Below are 26,340 nucleotides of genomic sequence, written 5' to 3'. Positions count from 1 at the left end.
TCCCCTAGTTTCATAAAGAAATGAATTATGAATCAACAGTTAACTGCCGCATTTTAAGGTCGGCAGCAAATTAAAAAACCTAAATAATGTTCCCTATGTCCATACTCCCTCCGTGACTAATTAGAGATAACACGAGTTTTAATATGTAATTGGTAAAATAATAGAGAAAAAAAAATACTCTCTCCGAATGATTCAAGATATCAATCTTTTTTTTTAATTTGTCCTACTCAAGATGGTCCACTTTCTATATTTGAAAATAAATTCCTCTCGTGTCACTAAAAATGTGGATATCTTGAGTGGAACGGAGGCAGTAATTAAAATAAAGTAGTGGATGGTGAGGTCCGTAAATGATAAAGTAACATATAAGGAGAAAAATGTTTCTATAAATGAATATGGACTATTTATATGGGATGGACGAAAAAGTAAATTTAGTCTTATTTCTATGGGACGGAGGAATTGAATGAAGAAAAAAATAAAACAGAAGAGAGATGATAAAGTAGAAATAATGATATTTTCATAGTAGAAAATGTATCAATTAGAATGTGAAAACAAGTCACTTAGAATGAGAGTACTAGCATTCTGGCCTTCGTGAGCCAGTAGTGGACCCCGAACCGACCCCAACCCTGACTCCAACTCCAACTCCAACTCTGACGCCACCTACATTCGTCTTGGAGTATTGAATTAGTTGGAACTAATCACGGCATAAGAGCATCCGCAGCGGTTGAAGGACGGCGTTCGTCGGTCCGTGTCAGCGGCACGACACCCTCTGTCCGCCGCTACGCTCTCGCCGCTGGTGCGGCGCTGCTCGATGCATCGAGCACGTCCGTGCCAGCGAGCAGCTGACGTGGCGCATTCTAATTGGCCAACGGCATTTCCATTGGAAATTCTTTTTTTTTAAATCTAAAATAATACCAAAAATTAAAAAAAAAATCAGATTCCCAAAAATATGGCCGCTTTTTTACCGTTTTTCTGTAATTTTTCTGGAATTTTTTTGATTTTTTTATTCCCAAAATCATCTATAAATACACACATTTATCATCTATTTTTCACATCAAATCATCTCTCATTCATATCTCATTCATATTTTTTCATACAACTTATCTACATCTTCCTCTCTCACTCAAACCCTCTCAAATGGATTTCACCAATCTCATTGCGGAAGCGGAGCGCGAAGAACAAGAATACTATGAACAATATTGTGCCGCCTATGAAGCCTATGTCACCGCGAATACCCCCGCCCCTCCTCCTCGACCTACTAGATCAACTCGCCGCTACATCCATCGTGACCGGGAGGGAGCCAACGAAAGGCTGGTTGCCGACTATTTTTCCGACCAGCCACAGTTTCCGGAAGATTACTTTCGGCGCCGTTTTCTCATGTCAAAACGCTTGTTTATGCGTATTGTCAACACATTATCCGCCCGTGTTGAATACTTTCAAACAAGTACAGACGCAACCGGTCGGCAAAGTCTCTCGGCGTTGCAGAAGTGTACGTGTGCCATCCGACAACTTGCTACTGGGCAAACGGCTGACCTCTTGGACGAGTATTTGCATGTCGGTGAGTCAACTGGAATCCTTTGCCTTAAAAATTTTTGCGACGGCATTCGTTCAACTTTCGGTGAGGAATTCCTTCGGGCACCCACCACCGATGATTGCTAACGGTTGCTTCGTCTTCACGAAACCGTCCATGGTTTTCCCGGTATGCTTGGCAGCATTGACTGCATGCACTGGAGGTGGAAGAATTGTCCGACTGCTTGGAGGGGGCAACACTTAAGCAGCCACAAAGGCGGCGGCCCAACACTTATCCTTGAAGCGGTCGCCGACTACCGCCTATGGATTTGGCATGCATATTTTGGTATTGCCGGATCCAACAACGACTTGAATGTGCTCTATTCTTCACCACTCTTCAATGATGTTTTGAATGGTGTAGCACCGGTGATCGACTTCACCTTCAACTGAAATGCATACCACATGGGTTACTATCTCGCTGATGGTATCTACCCAAGGTGGTCGACTTTCGTGAAGACGCTCAGCAACCCGCAAGACCCGAGACGGGTTCTTTTTGCACAACGTCAAGAGTCCGCTCGGAAAGACGTCGAAAGAGCTTTTGGGATCCTTCAAGACCGATTCAACATTGTGAAGGTCCCGTCTCGGCTGTGGTACGTGAAAAATATCGCCGACTTCATGTACGTATGTATTATCTTGCACAACATGATTATAACTGACGAAGGACCGATGTCAGCTAGCTTTTACAACGAGGATGAAGCCGGAAGCTCAACCGCGAGGTCTTCCCCACGCCGAGGTGTGCATACGACGGTGGGCGAGAGGATCGAAACAAGGAACACAATGCGCGATACCCGAGCCCACATTGAGCTACAAGAAGACCTAATCAAATACATTTGGGTGAAATTCGACCACGAGAAATGGGTTTTTTTTATTTTATGAATTTAATTATGTAATTTTTAATTTTTAAGATTTTAATTATGTACTTTTAAATTTTTAGGATTTTAATTATGTAATTTTTAATTTTTTTGTAATTTGTAATAGCATTCCGGATATTTTTAATGCATTTTAATTTTGTGGAAATGTTTTTATTTAAATTGAATAATAGAATGGTGGGACCCTTGAGCTTGTCCTTGCGGAAGAGCACGGGTGTGGGTGTTGTGCTCTTGCCTAAGAGCAGGGAGTAAAAGTGGGTCCGGGCCCACGTCCGTGCTCATTGGCAAGAGCACGGATGGGGATGCTATAAAGGAAATAAATGGATTATGGGCCACCTTATCACACATCATTTATTTGTTTTTTATCCTTAATATTTCATTATGCACTACAGTATACTAACATCAGGCCAACCACAACGCTGTCACTATATCGTCCCTTAACCGTCCCTTAAATTACTATTCGCGGGACCCACTGTACTTTTTTACTCCATCCCTTAACTAAGGGACGGAACTTGCAACCCTCCGTCCCTTAACCGTCCCTTAAACCATCCCTTAAATTACTATTCATTCAATTTCATTTTTTATTTTTATTTCCAACCAAATTCTATTAAAAAAAAACTCACTTCATTAAAAATAAAATAAAATTACAACATAAAAAATACAACTTAAAATTCAAAAAAATAAAAAAAGACATAATTAAAATCCAAAAAAAATAAAAATGACATAATTTAAAATACAATTTTATAGAAAATAAAAAAAAACTACTCCGCCGGCGAATCATCCCCCGTAGGAGGCAGTTGAGGTGCACCGAAGCCTTGAGGAGGCGGAATGCCAAGTTGTGCCGCCATAAACGTAACTCCGTTAAGCCAGGCTTGGTATTGGGTGGGCGTAAAGCGGGAAGTGTCCGCCATTGTGGCGGTCATGTACATGGACATAAGGGAGTTCGAGGGTCCCCCCGAGCCCGAGCCCGCCTGGCTTGTTTCGGCTCGGCCCCTCCTCCCTTTAGCCTCCTTCGCCGCACTTCTCCCTTGCGGCCAACGGCGCCCACGCGAGGACCCCCCGGCATCATCTGTCGGGGTCTCTTCCTCCTGCAAGGCAAACTCTTGTGGCCCGCTGCCCAAACCGCCCTCACCAGACGAGTATTGGCCACTCGTCGTGTGCTTCGTGCACTTTGAGGTTGAGCCCGAGCTGGACCGCACACCGCCGGCCCACCTTTCCTCGTCCCTGACGACCTCCCAAACATCGACATATTTGAATTGTTTGCCGGTGTCTTCGAAGTAGACCCGCAAAGCCGACCTCAGAATGTCGGCTCCCGTGGCTCCGCTTTGGTACTGAGCCGCTTCATGCTTGTAGATGGCGCAGAATCGTTTGACCTCTCTGTCGACTCGGTCATAGTGAGCGTGGAACATCTTATATGTGCGGCGGCGGGTCTTTTTCGGCTTAATCTCGTGGTAGGCCTCAGTGACCTTTTCCCAGAAGCACTTCCCGGGTTGTTGATTCCCGACGATGGGATTGTACGAGACGCTGATCCATGCGTTGTACACCGCCAGCATTTCTTTGGGGCCGTACGGATGCCAGCCTAGATCCTCCTCCTCCTCGTCCGCCTCCGCCCTGGAACTTCCCCTGCCTCGGCCTTCTCCCTCGGCTCGGCCGTCTTCCAGAGTGGGTTGAACCGGATAATCCTCCCTAATTTGGGAGAGTCCCTGCGAATACCGCGGGGCGGAGGGACGAGTGTATGCATCCACATCAAAATTAGGTGGTTGGTACCCGTCGGAGTCGACGAACCTTGGGTGCCCGGTGTCGACGAACCGGAACCACCCAATGTGTTGTACATGTTCCCCCAGTCGCCGAACGCGTTGAGATCCCACGAGCCGGAGCCGCCGGAGTTTCCGTCGCCGGACATTTTGTGATGAGATGTTAGATGAAAATTGGAGAGGAAATGAAGATGATTTAGGAAGAAGAGATGTGTAGTTGTGTGTGAAATGAGGATGAATTAAGAGTATTTATAGAGTAAAAAAATAAAAATAAAATAAAGGAAAAACGGCTATTAACGGTAATATTACCGTTTCACATTTTTTATTTTATCCGAATTTTAAAAAAATGAATTATTGCGTCAGCGTGACGATGCCCACTCGCGGGACGGCGAGTGGGCGTCACGCATGGCCTGGGAGCGCGCCACGTCGCCTCGGCGCGTGGCGAGCCGTCCCGCGTTTCGTCTCGCCCCGGTTCCGTCACGCAGGAACGAAATACGGGCCACCCGCGTAACGCGTTGCGGGTGGCCTCATGTTAAATTTGACGGCTGCATGAACTACAAATTCATAGTACTATCATCTAAGAAAATAAAGGAGTGCCAAATCCCGCGAGTGGGCGTCACGCATGGCCTGGGAGCGCGCCACGTCGCCTCGGCGCGTGGCGAGCCGTCCCGCGTTTCGTCTCGCCCCGGTTCCGTCACGCAGGAACGAAATACGGGCCACCCGCGTAACGCGTTGCGGGTGGCCTCATGTTAAATTTGACGGCGGCATGAACTACAAATTCATAGTACTATCATCTAAGAAAATAAAGGAGTGCCAAAAACACTAAACAACATAAAAAAATACTACATTATTAAACCTTTAATTGAAGCATAAAAAGTTGCTTTTAGGTAATGGGAATTTAGCAAAGTAAACATGCAAAAATTCAGAGTAAAATGGGCATGACCACCTAATTTAATATTGCTCTATGGAGTAAAGCTTTCTACTATTGCCTCACCTTTATATTGATTGGATGCCATTTGCCGAATATATCCATCTTTCATTCAATTTTTAAAACTTTATTCTAGTCCAATGAGAATTAGATTCCTTAAAATCTAATCTTTTATTGCACATGTAAATGAAAAAAAATGTTTTCACAATAAAAAGCCATCAAAATTCACAAAATCACAATCATGCTTTGTAGTATTTCTCAGGTATTTCTGCCCCTACCACACTTTCCTACAACATTTGCTTAATCGGAATGTGAATTCTTGAATTTTTTTTCTTTCAAGAATGGATTTTTTTTCTGTCACGGGAGTTGTTCTTGCCGTTTTAGAAGCTGTGTTTCTTCATAGTGGTAGTGTGTGTTGTGAGAAGGCTCCTGTGGTGAAAGTTGGTGCTGTTTTCACCTATGAGTCTGTGATTGGAAGAGGTGCTAAGATAGCTATGGAAATGGCAGCTGAAGATGTGAATTCAGACCCTACAATTCTCAATGGGACTCAAATGGAGTTGGTTATGCAGGACCTCGGTTGTAGTGCTTTTATGGGCTCCATCAAAGGTTCCCTCTCCTTCCCTTTCTCTGTTTTTGTGTGTGTCAGAAGAGAGATTTTGTTGCTGAATTGTTGACCTAAAACTTTGATTTTTGGTGTTTGTTTATACTCTGATCATGTCTTCTTGGAATATCTACTCTGTGTGTGTGTGTGGGAGAGAGAGAGAGAGAGAGAGAGAGGCATGGAGAGTCAGCGAGAGAGTTATTTTTGCTGAATTGTTAGCTGTAATTTTAATTTTAAATTTCTGATGTTGGTAAATGATTCTGTTCATGCTTTCTTTGAGTAATTTCACTGTCTACTCTCTGTGTGTGTTTGTGTGTGTGTATAATCTCACACTTTTTGTACTAATTAGAAGAGGAAAAATGCAAAATCTCTAGCTATATTGTGATTGTTTTTCTTGGCCAGCATTCAATGTTATAGAGAAGGAGGTAGTGGCAATCATAGGCCCTCAGTCGTCTGCCATAGCGCGTATCGTCTCCCACATAGCCAACGGCCTCCAAATCCCGGTGATTTCCTACGCAGCCACGGATCCGGCCCTGTCCTCCCTCCAGTTCCCCTACTTTGTCAGGACAGCACCGCCCGACTCCACTCAGATGCTTGCTCTGGCTGATGTGATCGACCTATACGGATGGAAGGAGGTCATCGTGTTGTTTGAGGACACGGACTATGGCAGGAACGGGGTAGCTGCACTAGGCGACTTTCTCGCCACAAGGATGTCAACAATCTCTCACAAACTCCCTTTATCTCCTCACTACAACCACAGTGAGATCTCCGAGGCTCTGGTCGTGTCGAAGTCACTAGGCCCTCGTGTGTATGTCGTGCATATTAGGCCTGATCCGTTACTGAGATTCTTTCAAATCGCGGAGAATCTTGGTATGGTGTCAGCAGATTATGTGTGGCTTGCAACTGATTGGCTGACTTCTAGTCTAGATTCTCTCAGTGGTGATGAAGATTCGTTCAATCTCGTTCGAGGGGTTGTCACACTACGCCCGCGTGTGGCTCCCACTCCCAAGAGGGAGGCCTTGCTGGCGTGGTGGGGGGAAATGCAGAAGAAGGGGTTGTCAAAACATTCTGGATTAACTGAATATGGGATCTATGCTTATGACACGGTGTGGCTCGTTGCTTATGCAGTCGACAAGCTTCTAAAAGAGCGCGGAGAGATCACATTCTCCTCTACTGAGAGATTCCATGAGCTTGAAAATTTCAAGGTTTTCGATGGCGGAGAGGCGCTGCTGAGGCTGGTGCTGGCCTCAAACTTCACCAGCTTGCTCAGGCAGGTCCGGTTTGATGACTCGCGCAATATTGTTGCGACTGAGTACGAGGTTTTGAACGTGCGCGAAAATGGATATGTCAGGGTTGGTTTTTGGTCTAATGTGACTGGTTTATCTGTGCAAAGCCCTGAGCTTGTGAGGGGGAATGGTCAGAGCCTTGGCCGTGTGACTTGGCCCGGTGGGGTGGCCCAGAGGCCGCGTGGATGGGTGGTGGCCACTTCCGAGAGGCCACTGAGAGTCGGGTTCCCTAACCGGATCAGCTTCAGTGACTTCGTCTCTCAGCATAATGACAGCACTGCTCAAGGCTACTGCATTGATCTGTTTCTCGAAGTGCTCAAGCTCGTCCCTTACGACGTCCCCCACAGATTCGTCTCGTTTGGGGACGGCCTCAAAAACCCGAGCTACGATGAGCTAGTTAGATTGGTTGCAGATGATGTAAAAACCTACCCCAATTTTAAAGAATTGAGAATCTTTTTCATAGATTAATTCTGACTTTTTTTTCTGAATTTGTAATCTCAGGTTTTGGATGCTGCAGTTGGTGATATAGCAATTGTGACAAACAGAATAAAATTAGTTGATTTCACACTGCCCTTTGCTGCCACAGGCCTTGCCATTGTGGCTCCATTAGGCAACTCTACATCAAATGGTTGGGTTTTCATCAAGCCATTTAGCCTCGAGCTGTGGTGCGCGGCTGCAGTTTCGTTCATCGTCATAGCCGTGGTCATCTGGATGCTCGAGCATCGTGTCAACAACGACTTCCGAGGCCCCCCTCAGAAACAACTCAGAACAATGTTTCTGTAAGCTCAAAACCCACTCAATCCTCAAAATCACCAATTGCTTAACTCATTTTCTAAATCTTGAATTTATGTTGCAGTTTCAGCTTCTCCACTCTATTCAAATCAAATTGTAAGTATTCATTCTCTGATTAAAACCAAAAACACTACACAAATCACTTCTAACATCCCTCTTAAATGCAGACGAAAGCACGGTAAGCGCTGCAGGAAAGCTAGTGATGGTGGTGTGGCTCTTCTTGCTGTTAGTGATCACATCAAGCTACACAGCAAGCTTGTCATCAATCTTGACGGTTCAGCAGCTGTCGACAAGTATAACAGGGCTCGACTCTCTGATCACGAGTGGACTGCCAATAGGGTACCAAGTGGGATCATTTGCCTACACCTACATGACCAACAATCTCAACATCCATCCATCTAGGCTCATCTCCTTGGGTTCACCAGAGGAGTACGAGGCTGCACTCAAACGCGGCCCAGGCAATGGAGGCGTCGCTGCCATTGTCGATGAGACTCCATACGTGGAGCTGTTCCTCTCCAAGCAGAAGGACTATGGCATGGCCGGGCAGCCATTCACCAAGAGCGGCTGGGGATTTGTAAGTTCTCGTTCCTATGCATTGTGCAACCCGTTCAATGAGCCCTCGAAACATTGCAATGACTGGTTGTTTCTATGTGCATCAAATGCAACTTTTGGTTGAATTCATTCATATATATATACAAAGGGTCTGTTAGGCTGACAACTATCTTAAATTGATAACTGACTATGTGAACAACCTATGTTATAGATGTTAACTCGAGACATTTGTCAACTAAATATAGTTGACATACATGTCTTCTGTTGACATGTATATTGGCATGTATATTTACATGTCAACAGAAGACAACGTATGTCGACTACATTTAGTTAGCTGTTATCAATTTAAGATAGTTATCAACTGATCATATACCTATATATACATATCTCAGGCTTTCCAGAAGAACTCTCCTCTTGCAGTCGATATCTCCACTGCGATACTCAAGCTCACGGAGAGTGGAGAGCTCGGGAAGATCAACAACAGATGGTTTTGCAAATCAGGCTGTCCGGGGGAGCAGGGCAAGAAGCCCGAGCCCAACGAGCTTCACCTCAACAGCTTCTTGGTGCTCTACTCTCTGACTGGGATAGCTGCAGTCATAGCTTTCTCTGTCTTCCTATTTAGAGCTGTTAGGCAATACATAGACTACAAGAGAAGGCAGCTGCAGAGGGACCCTTCTTCGGTTGCAGCCTCGAGCTCTTCGGATTTCGTCTTTTCGAGAGCCATCCACAACTTCTTGCAGTTTGTTGATGAGAAAGAAGAGGCAATCAAGAGATTTTTTACTCAAGAAAATGCAACTACAGTTGAAGTGAGTGTTGTTGAGTTGTAGATTAGGGAAAGTCTTTAATTTTCTTAGTAGTTTGTTGTTTTGTGAAAAAGTGGTTAAGTTAGTTATACATGGCCGAATTTGAGACATATGTGGTGTGGTGATTTGAATGTAGGAGTCATGACACATGTGTGGTTGGTTACTTGGTTTAGTGGTGTAGGAAATCTTCATTTTTGGTGTGACCAAACAAACCATGTGTAGGAGTACTTCTTACATTTTGGTATGCATGTTACATGCTTTGGAATGATGAATCTAAGATGTATAGTAAAATGTATATTGTTCTCCAACTTCATATAGTGCTATATATCAACTCCATAACATCTCTCATACCACTTGATATAGCTGATTTTCGGGGATGGCTTTATTTTTGTTTTTTTAGGATTTGATAAGATTTTGAAGATTTTATGGGGTGATTCCTTTGTACTATTTAAGATTAAAATTTTTCTTATTTAATTTATTATTTTTGTACATGGTGGACCATTAAGAGATACTCACCCCGTCCTCAAAGAATATGCACTTTTGGTTCGGCTCGAGTTTTAATGCCTAATTGGTAAAATAGTAGAGATGCAGAGAGAAAACGTAATTAAAGTATTGTTAGTGGTGAATGAGTCTCACCTCATTAGAGATAAAAGAGTTTTCAAAATTGGAAAATGCATATTTTTATGGGACGGACTAAAAAGGAAATAGTGCATATTCTTATGGGACTGATAGAGTATTATTTTATTTCAAACTAAAATCATATATAAACATCTCATATTATGATCTTTCTTGGACTTATTATATTTTGTCTGGCGACTGGCGATCCCTAAAATAAATGTAGGATAGTTAAGAGAATGAGATAACAATAAAATATTACAAGAAATGAAAATGTAGAAGGGACATATTGACTATCAATTTTAAATTAATAATCTAACAAGATAAAATATCTGAGTTTGAATATACGGATCATATAATAAATACAAAAAACCATGGTACTGGTGTCACGTTAATAAATACAATAAAGAAGTAAGTAAAATATGATAAATGTTGCTACCAACCGTTGAATTTTAGTTGGAGATAAAAATGAGATATGAGAATATTTATTTTAAACATGGCGGCCCATACATATTTGAATAGACTTTTCATCACTCTTTAAGTCTGCTCAATTTTTGTCTCCAAGTTTAAGTCGTTTTCTTTTCCTTATTTCCACTTATTTCCCTTAATAATATTAAGACAAGCCATCTTAGAAATAGTATTTGTTTGGTTTTGATTTAGAGATACACCCAAATCATAATAATTAAATTCATGCACGCTATTTATGATCAAATGAATTGCGTGAATCCATAATTCCATATGATCAAATACAAAATTTAGTCTTTTTAATGGTAACTACATTTCAACATATAGGCAAATACATTTTAATCAATGTAGGAAAAAGTCATGATGCATAAATAAGTGGAGAATGAGGAAATCCTCTCATAGTTTTCTTTATAGTGTTTGTTAAAAAAAAATAATATCTACTAACATCACCATCCAATGATTTTGTCCACATAGTAGATTCCAAATTGGAATATAATTATGATGTTAACATCCAAAGTGTTTAATTTTAATTTTTTATTACTACGTGCTTAATATAATTAAAAACCGTCTTTGACAATGCATCTTATTCCATGTATTTATTTATTATTTCCTTCGAGGCCAAAATCGTGTAAAATAATAAATTATAGAGTTTAATATTAGAAGAAAGAAATTTGTGGCGTACATCTATTGCAATATCTTCACTTGATCTAATCATATGATCCTCATCCAAATTGTGGCCTCTCCAAAAGATCAAGTTTTCTTTATGCAAGTAAAATTGTTTATTTTATTTTCTATTTATATATTTGTGGGAAAAAAATGAGTATTGGGAAACCTTGATCCTCAACCTCATGACAGTGAAGCTTTTTATTTGTTTATTCATGCATATTTTATTATTTGACTTGTCAAAAAAATCTCATATTTCCTTGATAAAATAAAATTCTAAGGTATTGTATGATAAATGTTTTCTTTATAAATTAACTTGAAATTTTCATTTTTAGTCTTGGGACGTGAAATGCGACATGTGATTAAGAATATTACTCGTGTATATATTTATCCCAAAAAAAATAGAAACCTCCTATGATGTAAGTAAACAAAAAAAAAGTCTAACATGCTCATCAAATCAAAGAGGTAACTCCTTTTATTATATAAAAATCACTTTAATTTAGCCATTTTCTCATTTTTGAGTAAACCCTCGTGCATGTATCACACGCCAGGAGAGGACCCCATTTATAAGAAATGATTAAATAATTTATTTTTCTCAGTGATATATACTAACATTCTTGCTTTCGTTAAAATAAAGTTCTGCACTAATTTTTTAGAGACACAAAAATCTCTTGAAGAGTATATTTAAAACTTGTTAATAATCTAACTCAAACAAGAATTACGAGCTCTAGTATAATTTCATAACTTTGACTAAAACTCGAGCTCTAAGAAAAAATCGAACAATTATACAAAAGCATTAAATTAATCGATCATGACTCAAACACGATTTTTAGTTTCTAGTATAGTTTCGAATAATGAAAAATGGAACAATTTTACATTTATACTTCATTTTGAATAGATTACAGTAAAAAAAAGTACTACTATATTATTTGCACTATTTACGTAGTTTAAAATTTATTACTATTATAATTTACTTAATGAATTTGTAGATTAAAATAGAAAACTAAATCACGCCAAAATACAGAATCTCACGTGATATATAAATAGAGTGTTTAAAAAGCAAATACTCCCTCTGTTCCACAAAGATTGTCCCATTTTTCTATTTCCGTCCGTCCCACAAAATTTGTCTCATTTCACTTTTTACCATTTTTAGTAGTGGACCTCATATTCCACTAACTCATTACTACTCACATTTTATTATAAAACTAATATATAAAAGTAGGACTCACATTCCACTAACTTTTTCAACTCATTTTTTATTACATTTTTTAAAACTCGTGCCCGGTCAAAGTGGAACCATCTTTGTGGGACGGAGGGAGTAACACTTTTTTAGTACAAAACCTCAAATTCCTTTCAAACAATTCAAGAATCAAATTCTTTTCTCATCTTGCAAGAAGATGGCCACTAGAGCCCTCATTGCTTTCTCTTATTCTTCATTATTCAATGTAAATTTCATACTTTAAACTGAGTTTTGTCCCCTTAAATATTCTTTTTAAAAAAATTAAATAGCTATATGACCTAACTTTTACCGAACTATTTACCCCTTTTACTTGAAAAAAGAAATGATAAAAAGAGCTAACATTTTCCAAAATCTAGAAATGGGTATTTTCCAAATAGTTTTTTACTATATGTAGACTAAGTTAAGTACTAAAAGTAGTATAATTTGTTAACATCCAAGAAATGAGACAATTTATGGCTAATTATCGACTAGTTCACATTTTGTAATATTAATACTACACTAAACTCTATAACGTTCCCTTTTTCAATTTTTTTTGCAAAATCAATTCTCAATTTTTTCTAGTCAAGGTCAAGTCAATTTTTGGTAGGAGTAATAAATTTCTACAAGGTACATGCACGAAATTATTGTAACATCGACATTATATCACATCTTAAAATGGTAAACACTATTATTAATTCTTTGTGACAATAGTCGTCTAAATCAGAGTATTAAATCATGAAATTTTAATTTTCTTTAATAGTCTCATCTCGTATATGAATAAAACAACATCTGTATATAGATAATATTAATATAACGTTAAATCATTAAAACTATAAAAGAAAAATTAAAATCTTCACATAAATTTAGATTTCATTATGCATTAGAATTTGATCAATTCTTATAAAAAAGTAAAAAAAAATTACAACAAACAGTAGTAATAATAAAATTACTGCATCAGTATTCAGTTCAAATACAAATTCCTAAATTATTCGAAGTTTATCCCCTAAATTAAAATATCTGAAAATCGAATATATGTTTGATGAATTTATTTCTTCGACCCACCAACAGCAGACGTTAACTGTTAAAGTTTTCTTGGACTTTTTAAATTATTATTATTGCCTTGTTCTATTCATTACGTGAAGCAGCCAGCAGCTAAAACTTGCAGATTTCTTCTTCAGCTCAACAAATGGAGCTTTCGATGATTAATTAATCAATTTTTCTTTCGTATGTATTGCTGCTTATGTCATCTCCTCATCTTATTTCTGTGCCGTACTTTCATGTTTCAGATTGATTCTCTTATTCACACATGATTTAATTATTAATCCTTTCCCCATGTGGAAATCAAAATTCCTCAAAATTTCAAGTTGATTTTCGTCCCTATTTAATAATTTGGGAATTATTGCTCTGCTAATGAGGAAGTTTCTCCAGTCAAACTCCCAAACCCCACCATTTTTGGACTGAAATCCTTTGTTTAGTGGCTAAAGCTCCCAATTTTATGATCCAGTGATGTCAATTTCTGCTTGATTTTAAATTAGCTGTGGGTTACCTGCTGTGCAATCACTGTACACATGAAGTGTTTGATGTATTGACGCAGTGTTTTTTTTTTTTGAAGATTTGAGCTTGTGAGGTGTTGTCTTTCTTTGATAAGGAAAATGGAGGGATGTGAAGCGGCGAGGCGGGCTCTGGTGTTGTTGATTTTGTGTGTTTTTGCTGCTGTGGGAGTGGTTGCCCAGAATGGGAATTCTAGTGTTGTGAATATTGGGGCTTTGTACACTTTCAATTCTTATATTGGGAGGTCTTTGGGGCCAGCAATTTCCGCTGCTGTTGAAGATGTGAATTCTGATTCCACCATTTTGAAGGACACCAAAATCAATATTATTTTGCAGGATACTAATTGCAGTGGCTTTGTTGGCATAGTTGAAGGTATTTTTTTCTTTTTTTCTTGCTCTTGGATTGGATGGTTTTGTTTTAAAGGTATATTTTGCTTTTTAATTTGTGAATTTTGATTAATGGTGTGTGGATTGGTTATGTTATGGAGAATTCTTGAAAAACAAATTGTGTAATAATGATGTTAATTGGGATAGAAGGAATATTGATGTAGTAGGCCATTTTTTCTATTAGTATAATCTAGAGATTCTTTAGAAAATCTTGAGAAATTTCCTTATTGTCTAAGCTCAGGCATGAATGAATGGTGCATAGTTTTAGTGGAGCATGAGGGGGAATAAGGCATCTTTGACAGGTTGTCCTTACTCGTGTAGCAATGCAGATTGTGGGGAAGCAAGTTGTCGCGGCGCTTGGTCCACAATCGTCTGGGATAGCACATGTGATCTCCCACGTTGTTAATGAGCTTCATGTCCCGCTCTTGTCATTTTCCACGGATCCCACTCTCTCGTCTCTGCAGTACCCCTACTTCATCCGTGGCGTGACTAATGATCACTACCAGATGCAGGCGATTGCTGATCTGGTCGAGTATTTCGAATGGAGGGAGGTGATTGCCATCTTTGTAGATGATGATAACGGCAGGAACGGGATTTCTGTATTGGGCGACGCACTGTCAAAGAAACGTGCCAAGATTTCTTACAAGGCTGCGCTCACTCCAGGTGCTCCCAGGAGCGACATTGACAACTTGTTGGTTGAGGTGAACCTGATGGAGTCGCGAGTGTATGTTGTGCACGTGAATCCTGATACCGGTCTTGATATATTTGCTGTAGCAAACAGGCTCGGAATGATGAGCAAGAGCTATGTTTGGATTGCTACTGATTGGCTTCCTTGTGTTTTGGATTCCAAAGAAACGATTGAACCCCAAACCGCGGATCATCTGCAAGGCGTGCTCGCGCTTCGTCACCATACTCCGGATTCTGATCTCAAGACAAGGTTCAGTTCTCGATGGGGGAAGGTCAAGAACAAAGAGTACCCGATGTTCAATTCGTATGCTCTATATGCTTACGATTCTGTGTGGCTAGTAGCCCGGGCTCTCGATGCTTTCTTCCTTGCAGGTGGGAATATCAGTTTCTCAGACGATCCAAAACTGCGCGACACCAAAGATAGCTCCCTCCGTTTGACGTCCCTCCAGATCTTTGACCAAGGCCCTAAGCTACTGCAGCTTCTCACTTCGTCAAACTTCACCGGTTTGAGTGGACAAGTTCAGTTTGATTCAGACAAGAACTTGGTCCGCCCTGCGTTCGATGTTCTCAACATCGGTGGGACTGGAATTCGGAGGATCGGTTTTTGGTCGAATCACTCAGGTCTGTCCGTCGTTCCCCCGGAAAAACTATACGCAGAACGAGCCAACAAGAGTGACCAGCGTCTCTATAGTGTCCTATGGCCGGGAGAGACTACAGTGAAGCCTCGAGGATGGGTTTTTCCAAATAACGGGAAGCCTTTGCAGATCGCTGTGCCTTACAGGATAACATATCCGGATGTTGTGACGAAAGATAAAGGGCCATTGGGGGCCAGAGGCTACTGCATCGATGTATTTGAAGCTGCTGTCGACTTGTTGCCTTACGCAGTTCCTCATCAATATATCATGTACGGAGACGGTAAACGGAACCCCTCGTTTGGCAATCTTGTGAGCGATGTAGCACAAAATGTGAGTGTCCATTGTTTAAATCTGTTCCCAGTATTGAATTCGAGGCATTCTTTATAGAGATGATGAACTTCTTTCTCTCTGTGTGTGTGACTGGTTTACTTTGTCTGTGCAGAAATATGACGCAGCAGTCGGGGACATCACTATCACGACAAACAGGACGCGGATGGTGGACTTCACACAGCCTTTCATGGAATCCGGCCTTGTCGTGCTCGCCCCTGTCAAGCAGGTCAAATCCAAGCCGTGGTCATTCCTTATGCCGTTCACTTGGCAAATGTGGGGTGTCACTGGCATCTTCTTTCTCTTTGTCGGAACTGTCGTTTGGATTCTTGAGCATCGGACAAATACTGAGTTCCGTGGCCCTCCAAGGCAACAGATCATGACGGTTTTCTGGTTAGTATTCTCCCAATCTTCACTTCCCAAATATTATTTCGATGAATGCATCCGATAACGATAAAGCAGAGAATGAATTGACACTACGAAGTGCAATTTAGATCGTTAGACGCTTTCCCCCAACAAATAGGTCGGGGTTCGAGTCACCATGGGCGATATGGGAATATCATACGAGCTAGCATTGTTGCAACAAAAAGGACTAAAATTAGCCTAAAACTTTCCTTGATAGTTGATTTGATTTGAAAGTATATTCCATCTTTGATTTTGTGAGCAATGCCACTCATTTCATATCTTTCCCTTTCAGGTTTAGCTTCTCCACGATGTTTTTTGCACACAGTAAGTGTTTTTCGCTAATGTACGCTTTCGCAGTCTTTTTCTACAACGGTTAAATTTGACTGGAGTCGATTTTATGTAGGAGAAAACACAGTGAGCACGCTGGGGCGTCTTGTTTTGATCCTGTGGCTCTTTGTGGTATTGATCATCAATTCAAGCTACACAGCTAGTTTGACATCCATCCTCACCGTGCAACAGCTCTCGTCGAGAGTTCAAGGAATCGACTCGTTGATCTCGAGCTCCGACCCTATTGGTATCCAAGATGGCTCGTTCGCATATAACTACCTTGTCAACGAGCTGAATATAGCTCAATCGAGAATCCGGGTGATGAAGAGCCACGACGATTACGTTCGCTACCTTCAAAGTGGTCCGAACGAGGGTGGCGTCGCTGCCATTGTCGATGAGCTTCCTTATGTCGAGCTCTTCCTCGCCAGCACTAAGTGCCAATTCAGCATCGTCGGAAGAGAGTTCACCAAGAGCGGATGGGGATTCGTAAGTACTATTCTCTATCACAGTTTTCTCCATTTTCGCCTTGTTTTCTATCCTCACTGAGAATGAGCAAATATTATTGATCGAACCAAACCAAACCAAACCGAAATATTGAATCTTGCGAACTCCAAAATTTGGATTTTCAGATCTCTCTGGTTTGGCAGAACAAAACCAAAATCTGAATTATTTACCGAATTCTGATGCTTCCGCAGGCATTCCAACGAGACTCACCACTCGCAATCGACCTCTCGACCGCGATCCTGGAGCTCTCCGAGAACGGTGAGCTGCAAAGAATCCACGACAAATGGCTTTCGAAGGACACATGCTCCGTCCAAACAAACCCCATAGACGACAACCGCCTCTCGCTGAAGAGCTTCTGGGGCCTCTTCCTCATATGCGGCATTGCTTGCTTCATCGCCTTGGTCGTCTTCTTCTGCAGAGTCTGCTTGCAGTTCAGCAGATACAGCAGCGAGGTGGTGCAGCAGAACATCGAGGCAGCCGAGCCAGCACGGCCGAGCAGGCGCATCTTGCCCACGACGAGCTTCAAGAACCTCATAGATTTTGTTGACAAGAAAGAGACGGAGATAAAGGAGCTGTTCAGGAAGAATAGTGGGGATTCGAAGAGGCATCCGAGCCAAGTTTGTGATGGACAGGGCAGTTGAAGGTTTGTTTCGGGGCTCGATTCGTCTATTCTCTTCTGTCGTGTTTCAGTCTCGTGTTTTATCGTGCTGCGCACGTGCATTAGGTTGTGAAGTGAAATACGAGATTGGAACATGTCTGGTGATAAAGAATCTAGTACTTATGCTATACAACATAATACTAGCAAAATATGTTAGAGAAGGAAAAAAAAGAAAGAAATGTGATATAGAAGAGGTGTATATTATTGTAATTAGTGATATTATTCACTTATTATAGTTTTGATTTATCTTGTTGAGTTTTAGTTCTACAGCTTAAAAAATATAGCCACTAACCATGCCACATTATGTTCCACTAATCTAAAATACAGCACCTATTTTTTGAAACCTACTAATCTCATATTTTGTTCAGAGATAACTGCCAAATAGTGCAAGAAGTTTGATCAATTTTATAAACCTATAATTATGTTACGAAATACTCAAACATACTGACAAATCGTAACAGCATATAACCAACATTGTGTATAACCAACATTGTATGCTCACTGTTAATTACTTCTATACATTTAGAAATAAATAATCACCAAGATCTCGTACTTGGTGTTTATCCACACAAATTATCCAAAATAGAAATAACTTAATGTTCATACTAGCAATCGTTCACTAAAGATCGTCCACATCTATCTGGGTTGAGAATAATATTTTTATAAGGTACTGATGGAAGATATTCTATAACCATAAATTTAACCAATTTATTTATTAGTTTCTATGAATTTAATCAACAACAACAATAAATGGCAAATCATATGGAGTAATATAATTAATTTCATTGAAGTATGGAGTATGATTTTACATTATGTATGACTTGGACGACACGAAAATTTATGTAACTTTATTTTGTGTGTGAAGTGGAGAGAGTAAAGTAAGAGATAATGAATAAAGTAGAGAGAAATGTATTTCTGTTTTTAGTAATGAGTCATCTTAGTTGGGACAAACTAAAAAGAAAAGTGGGTCATCTTCAATGGAACGGATGAAGTATTAATTACTCCATACCTCAAATATAAATAAACATCACATTTATAATATTTTAGTAAGTTTAAACTACAAAATTATTACAAGTTTAATGTTTGCATTATAGTTTAAGAATATTCTTTAAAAAATTAAAACAAACACTTTTGTTAACCAACTCCTTTTCTTGCCACTTTTTCAATTTAATTAATTCAAAATTGAAAATCCCCACTCTCCCAACCGATCTTAACTACCTCGACTCCAAAGGGTCCCACCCTAGGATTCCACTTTGTGGGCACCCTTATTTCCCTACATTCACACCCAAACAATTTATAAATTCCTTCATCAACAATCATCCTCAACTCTCTCATTCTAAACACCTAAAAATTCTTCCAAAGAAATATTCACATCCCACAAAAATTCTTCAAGCTTTCATCCATGGCGATGAACTCGTCGATCAACGAGAAAAACATCGAGGAGGAGGAGGAGAGCGGATGGACCAAGTATTTGGAGGACTTCTCTTGCAACAACGACACCTTCATAAGTAGCTCTTCTATGGTCTCGGACGCAGCGTGGAATGGCTCCTCCGATACAATCAAAAAGCTGAATTTGAAGAAGTTGAACCGAAGAAGGAAATACACGTATGAATACGACGATGCTTTAGAGGATACGGCTAGCTCTCCCGTTCATAGCCCTAAGGTGATCATCACTTATCCTTCTTTTCTTTATAGTATTTCTTTTTATTTTATTTTATTTTTAATTCTTGGTTCGATTTTTTCTACTACAAATACGATGTATGTAGGTGTGTGTGAGAAAATAATTAATTTATTGATTTTAGAAAATTGTTTTGAGTTTCTTGTTTCAAGAGATAGGTAAATTTTAGTTTGATTTAAGATAGATTTTTATGTCATGAATAATTAGTTTGTTGGTTTTAGAAAATTGGCAGTAGTTTTTTTTTTCGAAAAAGGGAAAGATGTAATGGTTTATTTATAATCAAAGCAACATTCCTAATTTTGAAATTTTTGCACCTATTTTTTTGAAAAAGAGATTAATTAATTATGTTAATATTTTGTTGAATAGGTTAGCACGATGATGAAGCATATGGAGGTCAACCACAGAAAGATGGATGATGTTGCTTCCTGCGATTTCATGGTAACAACTTGTAGTATTTGATTAATTTACTTCTATATATATATAGGGTATATAAGTTTTTTTTAATATGATCGTGCCCTTTTAACTAATTTTATTTAATTCTATTCTTTTAGGGTCAGCAGTCAAATTCAAAGAATTTCTTGAAACCTGAAAGAGAAGAGAGAAATACGAAGAATATTGTTATTGACAACGAAACTAGCGATCAATATATGGAGCTAAGGAAGAGAGGATTATGTTTAGTGCCAATGTCAGCTTTGATGAATTATATTGGTTAATTACTATAGTTTCTGTATCGATCTTTTCACACACTTTAATGTCAAAATTAGTAACATACTACTAGTATATATTACAGTGTGTAATGATAATAAAAGAAATTTGGTTAGATTAACTAATAATTTTCATCGACATTTCCTTCCACATGGTGAATGTAAAAATGAAAATAAAAAAAAAAGAAAATACATCTTGTTAGTAAGAGCATATACATCAAATTTATCTATTTAGCTCTCATGCATTGAATAAAAAGTTTTACACTTGTTTCGATCTCGTGTTGTGACAGGATTGCTTGATTTGATTGCTTTATTCCAACGACTAATCCTAAAAGCTTTGAACTCAACTTGAGCTCGTCACAAATATAATAAGGGTTTGTAGTGAATCACAGCCTGAATTTGTGTAAATTTCGTTTTGATCCATTAAATAAAACAATCTTTCCTCAAAAGAAAAATAAAATCTGGCTCCTCATAAATATATTAATGGTAGTCTAATTAGACTCAATTATACTTCATCTGTCCCATTGAAGATGACCCACTTTTTTTTAGTTTGTCCCGACCAAGATGACTCATTACCAAAAACGGAAACACCTTACTCTTTACTTTATTTCTTCTCTTACTTTCCTCTCTTCACTTAACACACAAAATAAAATTGCATAAAATCTCGTACCGCCCAAAGAAGGGGTCATCTTCCTTGGGACGGAGGGGGTAATAAATTTAGAGTAAACTTAATTAATATTTTATTGCTAAATGATGGCCAAACTGTTTCCACGTTTAATTACAAGTGGTGGAGGATTTTCGATCTAATTAATGATAATGTGACGTCTTAACAAGAAAGGATCTCTCAAGATTATCAAACTAACAAGAATATTTTTTTTATTTTACTAAAACGCATTAATTATTTGTTTTTTTGCTAAAATGCATAAATTACCTCTGCCACGGAAGAAAGTATTAATATTTTTCTAAAAGTAATCGACACAATTTTCATTGTTGAAACTATTAATCAAAGATTGTTCCAATGCACGTTAACTCCAACCCACTATTAATTGTTCTTCCTTTTTAGTTTTTACCATGATTTTATTTTGTTTACCTTTTATAGAAATGCTAACAGTATTGCCGTATTATTTTCATTAAAACAATAACTCCAATCTACAAATTAATTAAATCCAGCATTACTATGTGGTTAACCTCTATTTCTAGTTGGATTCAACTAATACAAAACGGATAGTAACTAAAATTATGATTTCAGACTATGTGCATAGGGATCAAGGGAGATGAATTTGCAATTATTTAGGATTAATAACATTCATTGGATTCAGCATTTCTTAGATAATTATTTGGACTCTTTATTTTATCCCTTATTTTGTTTTTTCTCTCATAAGATAATTAATTAAAATTGAAACAAGTAGATTTACCAAGGAGATGAGATGTATGACGATGGCTATTTGTAGCAATATTAATTTAATTGTTTTTTTAAATAGTATTCATGTGTTTTATTTATTAATTTATTTGTTTAGTGCATTGAACCGAATAACTATTTTTTGGCACGAATTGTTATTTATGACCGATTGGTTAGAATTATGAAGTGTGATGCGATATGTAAGTTTATACTCTATTTGAAATGGATTTAAATATCACATCATTATTAACCACTTGCTGAATTGAACGAAAAACAAATTTATTGTAGCTGGTAGGTAGTCATTATTCTATCAGTTCATTGCATTTAAAATGACTTGATATAGTAGCAGTATAATTTTTGGCCCTTGTTGGATTAAATTTAGTTTTTTTTCAGACATGATCATAATTTTATATTCGAATTGTATAGCTGCATGCGTTTTTTCACTTAACCGTTTAGTAGTATAAAAGAAAATCAACGATTTGGAATACCGAGTAATTTGGTCTATAGAAAAAAAAGGTTTTATACTTCCAAAATTTTATTTAAAAAGATATTTTTAGATAATTAATTACTTTATTATTAGTCTAGTGATTTTGCAAAATAATTGGATAAATTTAAAGGCTCTAGAAAAATAGCATGGTAAAGACATAAGTCTCTTGACCACCTGACTTATGTATGTCGAGAACTGCATACCTTACGTAGCACTATTAATTTATGTACTACCCCCATTCTACATTAAGTGTCACATTTAGTGTGAGCACGGGTTTAAAGAAATGTAAAGAAAAGTGGGTTGAATAAGTTAATGGATTATGAGCCCCACTTATATATATTAGGTTTATAATAAAATGTGAGTAGAATTGGTTTGTGGAATGTGGGGTTTACTTACCATTTATGGTAAAAGTGAAATGTGACTCTTATTGTGGGACGGAGGTAGTATCTCCTTATAAATTTAAATAAATTAATTGAATGATGCTGATAATAATGACGTTGACGATAAATATTTTACACAATTTATAAATTTAATGATGTTTTAAGTTATTAGAATTGAAAAAATATACTTCATCCGTCCACTAATGCAAGGCCAATTTGATTAGGCACGGATTTTTAAAAATGTAGTAGAAAGTGAGAGGAAAAAATGTTAGTGGAAGGTGGATTCTACATTAATATATTAGTTTTATAATGAAATGTGAGTTCAATAAAGTTAGTGGAACGTGAGATACATTACTAAAAATAGTAAAAAAACAAATGGAACATTTATCGGTAGACGAATGAAAATAGCAAAATAAAACACTTATTTTGGGATGAAGTATAAAATAAAATAAATAAAGTTAATGTTATCAAATCAAAATATATTTTTAAGTGTATTTGAAAAAAATTATTGGACTAACTTTTAAAAATTTGAACTAAGTAATTATAATTGAAAATTAAATAATGAGAATTATCTCATTTTGGGCTAACCCTATGGGGTTCGGTTTCATTTGGGGTTATTCATACCAGGTTGTGGGCTATTCGGTTGAGGGCAATTCAAGTTGTGATTTTTCTAGTTAAAATTTTGCAAGTTTGACTTAATGATGTTGGAGAGAAGATCCTCAAGAATCAAGGACCCGATTCCCTGCAATCACAATTAAATGAGGAGATTAGGAATTAAATTAATTGATTTTTACCTTGTATAGAAGATTAAATTTGAGAGAATGATCTTACACTGGTTTGTAATCTTTAGCCAATAAAGAGGCGTGTAGAATGTACTCTTTAGTGTGAATGAGAAAAACCTATTCCAAAAACCTACTTTTATCATGGCATCAAGAGCAGGTTCGAACTAGGGCTCAGAATATAGCTTCATCACTGCCCGTTCCATACCAAACTCGGCCAATTCACCAAAATCAGAGAGCAAACAAACCCAAATCAGTATCCCAACAAACATCAAAATGTCAGACGATAAGAAACCGACAGAATCAGAATCAGAGTCATCAAGCAGTAAGATTCGAGCGAGTAAGAACGTAACTGTTGCGTTCAAACTCAATGGATGGAATTACCCGTTATGGTCGCGGCTAATGAAGGTTGCGATTGGGAGCAGGGGAGGCTACTCCCACATAACCGGAAAGCCGGCTCCACCACTGCCGGGAACCAAGGACTACGACGATTGGGAAGAAACAGACCTAATCGTTTTTTCTTGGATCGTGGATAATATCGAGAACGATATTATAGCAGATTTTGCCCACCACCAATCGGCGAAGGCTATATGGGATAGCCTAGCCACCACATTCGAGAGCGAGGCCGACCTCTATCTCATGTATGACCTGGAAGATCAAGCAAACACAATTAGACAGGGGAGTATGGATCTCGAGACGTATTACCGCAAAATCCACGGTATGTGGATCAACATCGACCGGTGCCAGAAGCAACCGGTCGACTGCTGTGAGAAAGGGGTGAATCAATTCAGAGTCTACACCAACACCAAGCGATTACTCCGCTTTCTGGCCGGCCTTAACGAGGAGCACGAAGGAGTCAGACGCGACATCCTCAAGGAGGTGTCACCGCCCCCACTGGAAACCGCATACGGGTGGGTTAAGAAGGAGGCGGCCCGACGACGGTTAGGGCCACCGGAATCCCAAAAAACCAGCACCCACGGCCACGGAGGAGAAGGAATCGGACATGGGTTAGCGGCGCAGGGGCAACGACAAGGCTACCGAAGCGGAACCCCACGCCAGAACAGCACCACCACCGCTCATCGCCCGGGGAACAAACCGGTGGATAAATCAAAGCTTTGGTGCTCTCACTGTGGGATGCAAAAGCATACACGGGAAACGTGCTTTCAATTGCACGGATATCCCGAATGGTGGGAGGAAAGGCAAACGGCGAAAGCCAAGATGGCGACCGGAATCTCGGTCAACCGAGAGATGGAGAAAATGGTGATCGGAAATCGGGAGGCGACAACCGGTCGAGGCAAGCAGAGGGAGGAACCGGAGGCCCCCAGCGGAGGTGGGAACGGAGGTGGACTGATCGGCGCCGGCAATTTTGCCGGAAGAACAGAGAATCGAAATTGGGGAGGCGGCGAAGGAGGTAACGGGTTAGGGGATGAAATCCCTAACCCTAATTTCCCAAATATAGAATTAAGTTTCAGTAAATTACAAACCCCCCCTGGACTCTATGAAATTAGAATGCTCACCCCGGAAATTGCATGCCAGCCACCCCACTCCTGGAAAATTACATAATGAACCCCAGATTATGAATTATTGTGAAAAACCCCCAGATTTTCGGCCATTTAAGCAATTAAGCCCTATATTACTTAGAAATCAATTTGAGCCCTTGGACCGTATTTCCGCTGCATTTACCGTTAAAAGGGATAATTTGGGAGACAAAAGAGGATGGATATTTGATTGTGGAGCCACAGACACTATGACCCCTAATAAAGATGATTTTGTTAACTTTAGTAGTATTACTAAATCTTATATCGAGACCGCAAGTGGTGAATTGATTACTGTGGCGGGGGCGGGTACCATTGAAATATCCCCAACCTTGAAATTATCAAACTGTCTCTATGTCCCGACCTTGTCTCAGAGACTGATGTCTATAAGCCATGTAACGAAAGAGTTGAATTGCACCTTACTGATGCACCCCGACTTCTGTATTTTGCAGGATATTCGGACGAGGAGGATACTTGGGCGTGGCACTGAAAGTCAAGGACTCTACTATGTGGACGAGATAGCTCAACAAGGCAGTGCGATGCTGGCTCACGGGTCCACTAACAGAGAAATTTGGCTTTGGCACCAACGACTGGGACACCCATCTCCTGGTTATTTTAAGTTATTATTTCCTAAACTTTCTATTCCAACAGACTTTTCTTGTGAGACTTGCGTTTTGGCCAAGAGCCACAGACAATCATTTAAATCTACGCATACTCGTATGAATTCTGTTTTTTCCCTTGTGCATGCTGATGTGTGGGGGCCTGCACCTATTGCCGGGGGGGAATGGTTTGCGATATTTTGTGATTTTTGTAGATGATTGTACTAGGATGACATGGATCTATTTCCTAAAACACAAATCTGAGGTATTTGATAAATTTATCCTTTTCTTTAACCTCATCCAAACCCAATTTCAAACCACAATTAAAACCCTTCGATCCGACAATGGGCGTGAATTCGTCAACCAAAGAATGACAGACTTCTTTACCCAAAAAGGCCTAATCCATCAAACCTCTTGCCCTTATACACCAGAACAGAATGGGGTGGCAGAAAGAAAAAACCGAACCATCCTCGAAATTACCAGAGCATTGATGCTTGAATCTAAAGTACCTACCCACTTTTGGCCCGAAGCTGTTGCCACCGCCATTTACCTTATGAACCGACTTCCCACTAAAATCCTAAACAAAAAAACTCCCCTTGATATCCTTTCCAAACTCACCAAAATACCTGAACACCTCAACCTTCAACCCAAAGTTTTCGGATGTACTGTCTATGTCCATATTCCAAAACATGAAAGAACAAAACTATCCCCGTGTGCAACTAGGTGTGTCTTTGTGGGATATGGGATTAACCAGAAGGGATATAGATGCTTTGATCCAACTACAAAACGGGTAGTAACCACAATGAATTGTAACTTCTTGGAAACAGAATTCTATTACCACACCCACCTTGGTAGTCAGGGGGAGAGTGAGTCACGAAACACAGTGGACTACCTAAGTTGGTTTGTGCCTGAGTCAAATCTCTCCAAAGAGGACCCAACAGAAAAGGTTAGCACTGTCGCCGAGCAAATCTCAACCACAACAGAGTCTCATCAACAACCGCCTCCAAGTGTCTCTCCTCAACCGATATCCGAGGCACCTGAGGTAATTCCTGATACACCTCAAGAAAGTATCTCTATTACTGATCCTACTGATGCAGAGATTATAGACTCAGCCTTGGATGAAAACACGGGTCGATATATACTTCCACCACGAAGTACTCGTGGAGTACCACCAAAGCGGTTCTCA

General features: G+C 39.3%; 3 protein-coding genes across 5 annotated transcripts; all 3 read left to right on the top strand.

Annotated features, from left to right (window-relative positions):
• The first annotated feature begins 5,237 nt into the window (after nt 1-5,237).
• Nucleotides 5,238-9,459, top strand: LOC121785010 (glutamate receptor 3.7-like). 3 transcript variants are annotated; one of them, XM_042183333.1, is made up of 7 exons: nt 5,238-5,379; nt 5,458-5,723; nt 6,121-7,421; nt 7,506-7,783; nt 7,861-7,892; nt 7,964-8,370; nt 8,741-9,459. In XM_042183333.1, the coding sequence occupies exons 2-7, from the start codon at nt 5,459-5,461 to the stop codon at nt 9,173-9,175; spliced, it is 2,718 nt and encodes a 905-aa protein (XP_042039267.1). In that variant the 5' UTR covers nt 5,238-5,379; nt 5,458; the 3' UTR covers nt 9,176-9,459. The 3 variants fall into 3 exon arrangements, with proteins under 3 accessions (XP_042039267.1, XP_042039268.1, XP_042039266.1); XM_042183334.1 differs by having other exon boundaries at nt 5,249-5,723; nt 6,136-7,421; XM_042183332.1 differs by having other exon boundaries at nt 5,251-5,723.
• A 3,719-nt stretch (nt 9,460-13,178) lies between these two features.
• Nucleotides 13,179-17,839, top strand: LOC121784857 (glutamate receptor 3.4-like). Its single transcript, XM_042183111.1, has 7 exons — nt 13,179-13,337; nt 13,726-14,036; nt 14,372-15,702; nt 15,815-16,092; nt 16,397-16,428; nt 16,508-16,917; nt 17,127-17,839. The coding sequence occupies exons 2-7, from the start codon at nt 13,766-13,768 to the stop codon at nt 17,574-17,576; spliced, it is 2,772 nt and encodes a 923-aa protein (XP_042039045.1). The 5' UTR covers nt 13,179-13,337; nt 13,726-13,765; the 3' UTR covers nt 17,577-17,839.
• Nucleotides 17,840-18,912: 1,073 nt separating this feature from the next.
• Nucleotides 18,913-20,053, top strand: LOC121784012 (vascular-related unknown protein 1-like). The gene is made up of 3 exons (XM_042182192.1): nt 18,913-19,256; nt 19,638-19,709; nt 19,823-20,053. Exons 1-3 carry the CDS (start codon nt 18,996-18,998, stop codon nt 19,982-19,984), a joined length of 495 nt encoding a protein of 164 aa, XP_042038126.1. The 5' UTR covers nt 18,913-18,995; the 3' UTR covers nt 19,985-20,053.
• Nucleotides 20,054-26,340: the final 6,287 nt, after the last annotated feature.

The sequence above is a fragment of the Salvia splendens genome, chromosome 21 (assembly GCF_004379255.2).
Source record: "Salvia splendens isolate huo1 chromosome 21, SspV2, whole genome shotgun sequence".
NCBI classification, from domain to species: domain Eukaryota; kingdom Viridiplantae; phylum Streptophyta; class Magnoliopsida; order Lamiales; family Lamiaceae; genus Salvia; species Salvia splendens.
The sequence above is the reverse complement of the archived record's forward strand: the minus strand, read 5'-3'. Positions and strand labels throughout refer to the sequence as shown.

Excerpts from the sequence above, each read along its gene's own strand:
- LOC121785010 (XM_042183333.1), top strand. The coding sequence starts at position 5,459 with ATGGATTTTTTTTCTGTCACGGGAGTTGTTCTTGCCGTTTTAGAAGCT. Across the intron at positions 5,724-6,120 it reads TTTTATGGGCTCCATCAAAG|CATTCAATGTTATAGAGAAG; the intron begins GTTCCCTCTCCT and ends TTTCTTGGCCAG. Across the intron at positions 7,422-7,505 it reads TTAGATTGGTTGCAGATGAT|GTTTTGGATGCTGCAGTTGG; the intron begins GTAAAAACCTAC and ends TTGTAATCTCAG.
- LOC121784012 (XM_042182192.1), top strand. The coding sequence starts at position 18,996 with ATGGCGATGAACTCGTCGATCAACGAGAAAAACATCGAGGAGGAGGAG. Across the intron at positions 19,257-19,637 it reads CTCCCGTTCATAGCCCTAAG|GTTAGCACGATGATGAAGCA; the intron begins GTGATCATCACT and ends TTTGTTGAATAG. Across the intron at positions 19,710-19,822 it reads TTGCTTCCTGCGATTTCATG|GGTCAGCAGTCAAATTCAAA; the intron begins GTAACAACTTGT and ends CTATTCTTTTAG.
- LOC121784857 (XM_042183111.1), top strand. The coding sequence starts at position 13,766 with ATGGAGGGATGTGAAGCGGCGAGGCGGGCTCTGGTGTTGTTGATTTTG. Across the intron at positions 14,037-14,371 it reads CTTTGTTGGCATAGTTGAAG|CAATGCAGATTGTGGGGAAG; the intron begins GTATTTTTTTCT and ends TTACTCGTGTAG. Across the intron at positions 16,918-17,126 it reads CCAAGAGCGGATGGGGATTC|GCATTCCAACGAGACTCACC; the intron begins GTAAGTACTATT and ends ATGCTTCCGCAG.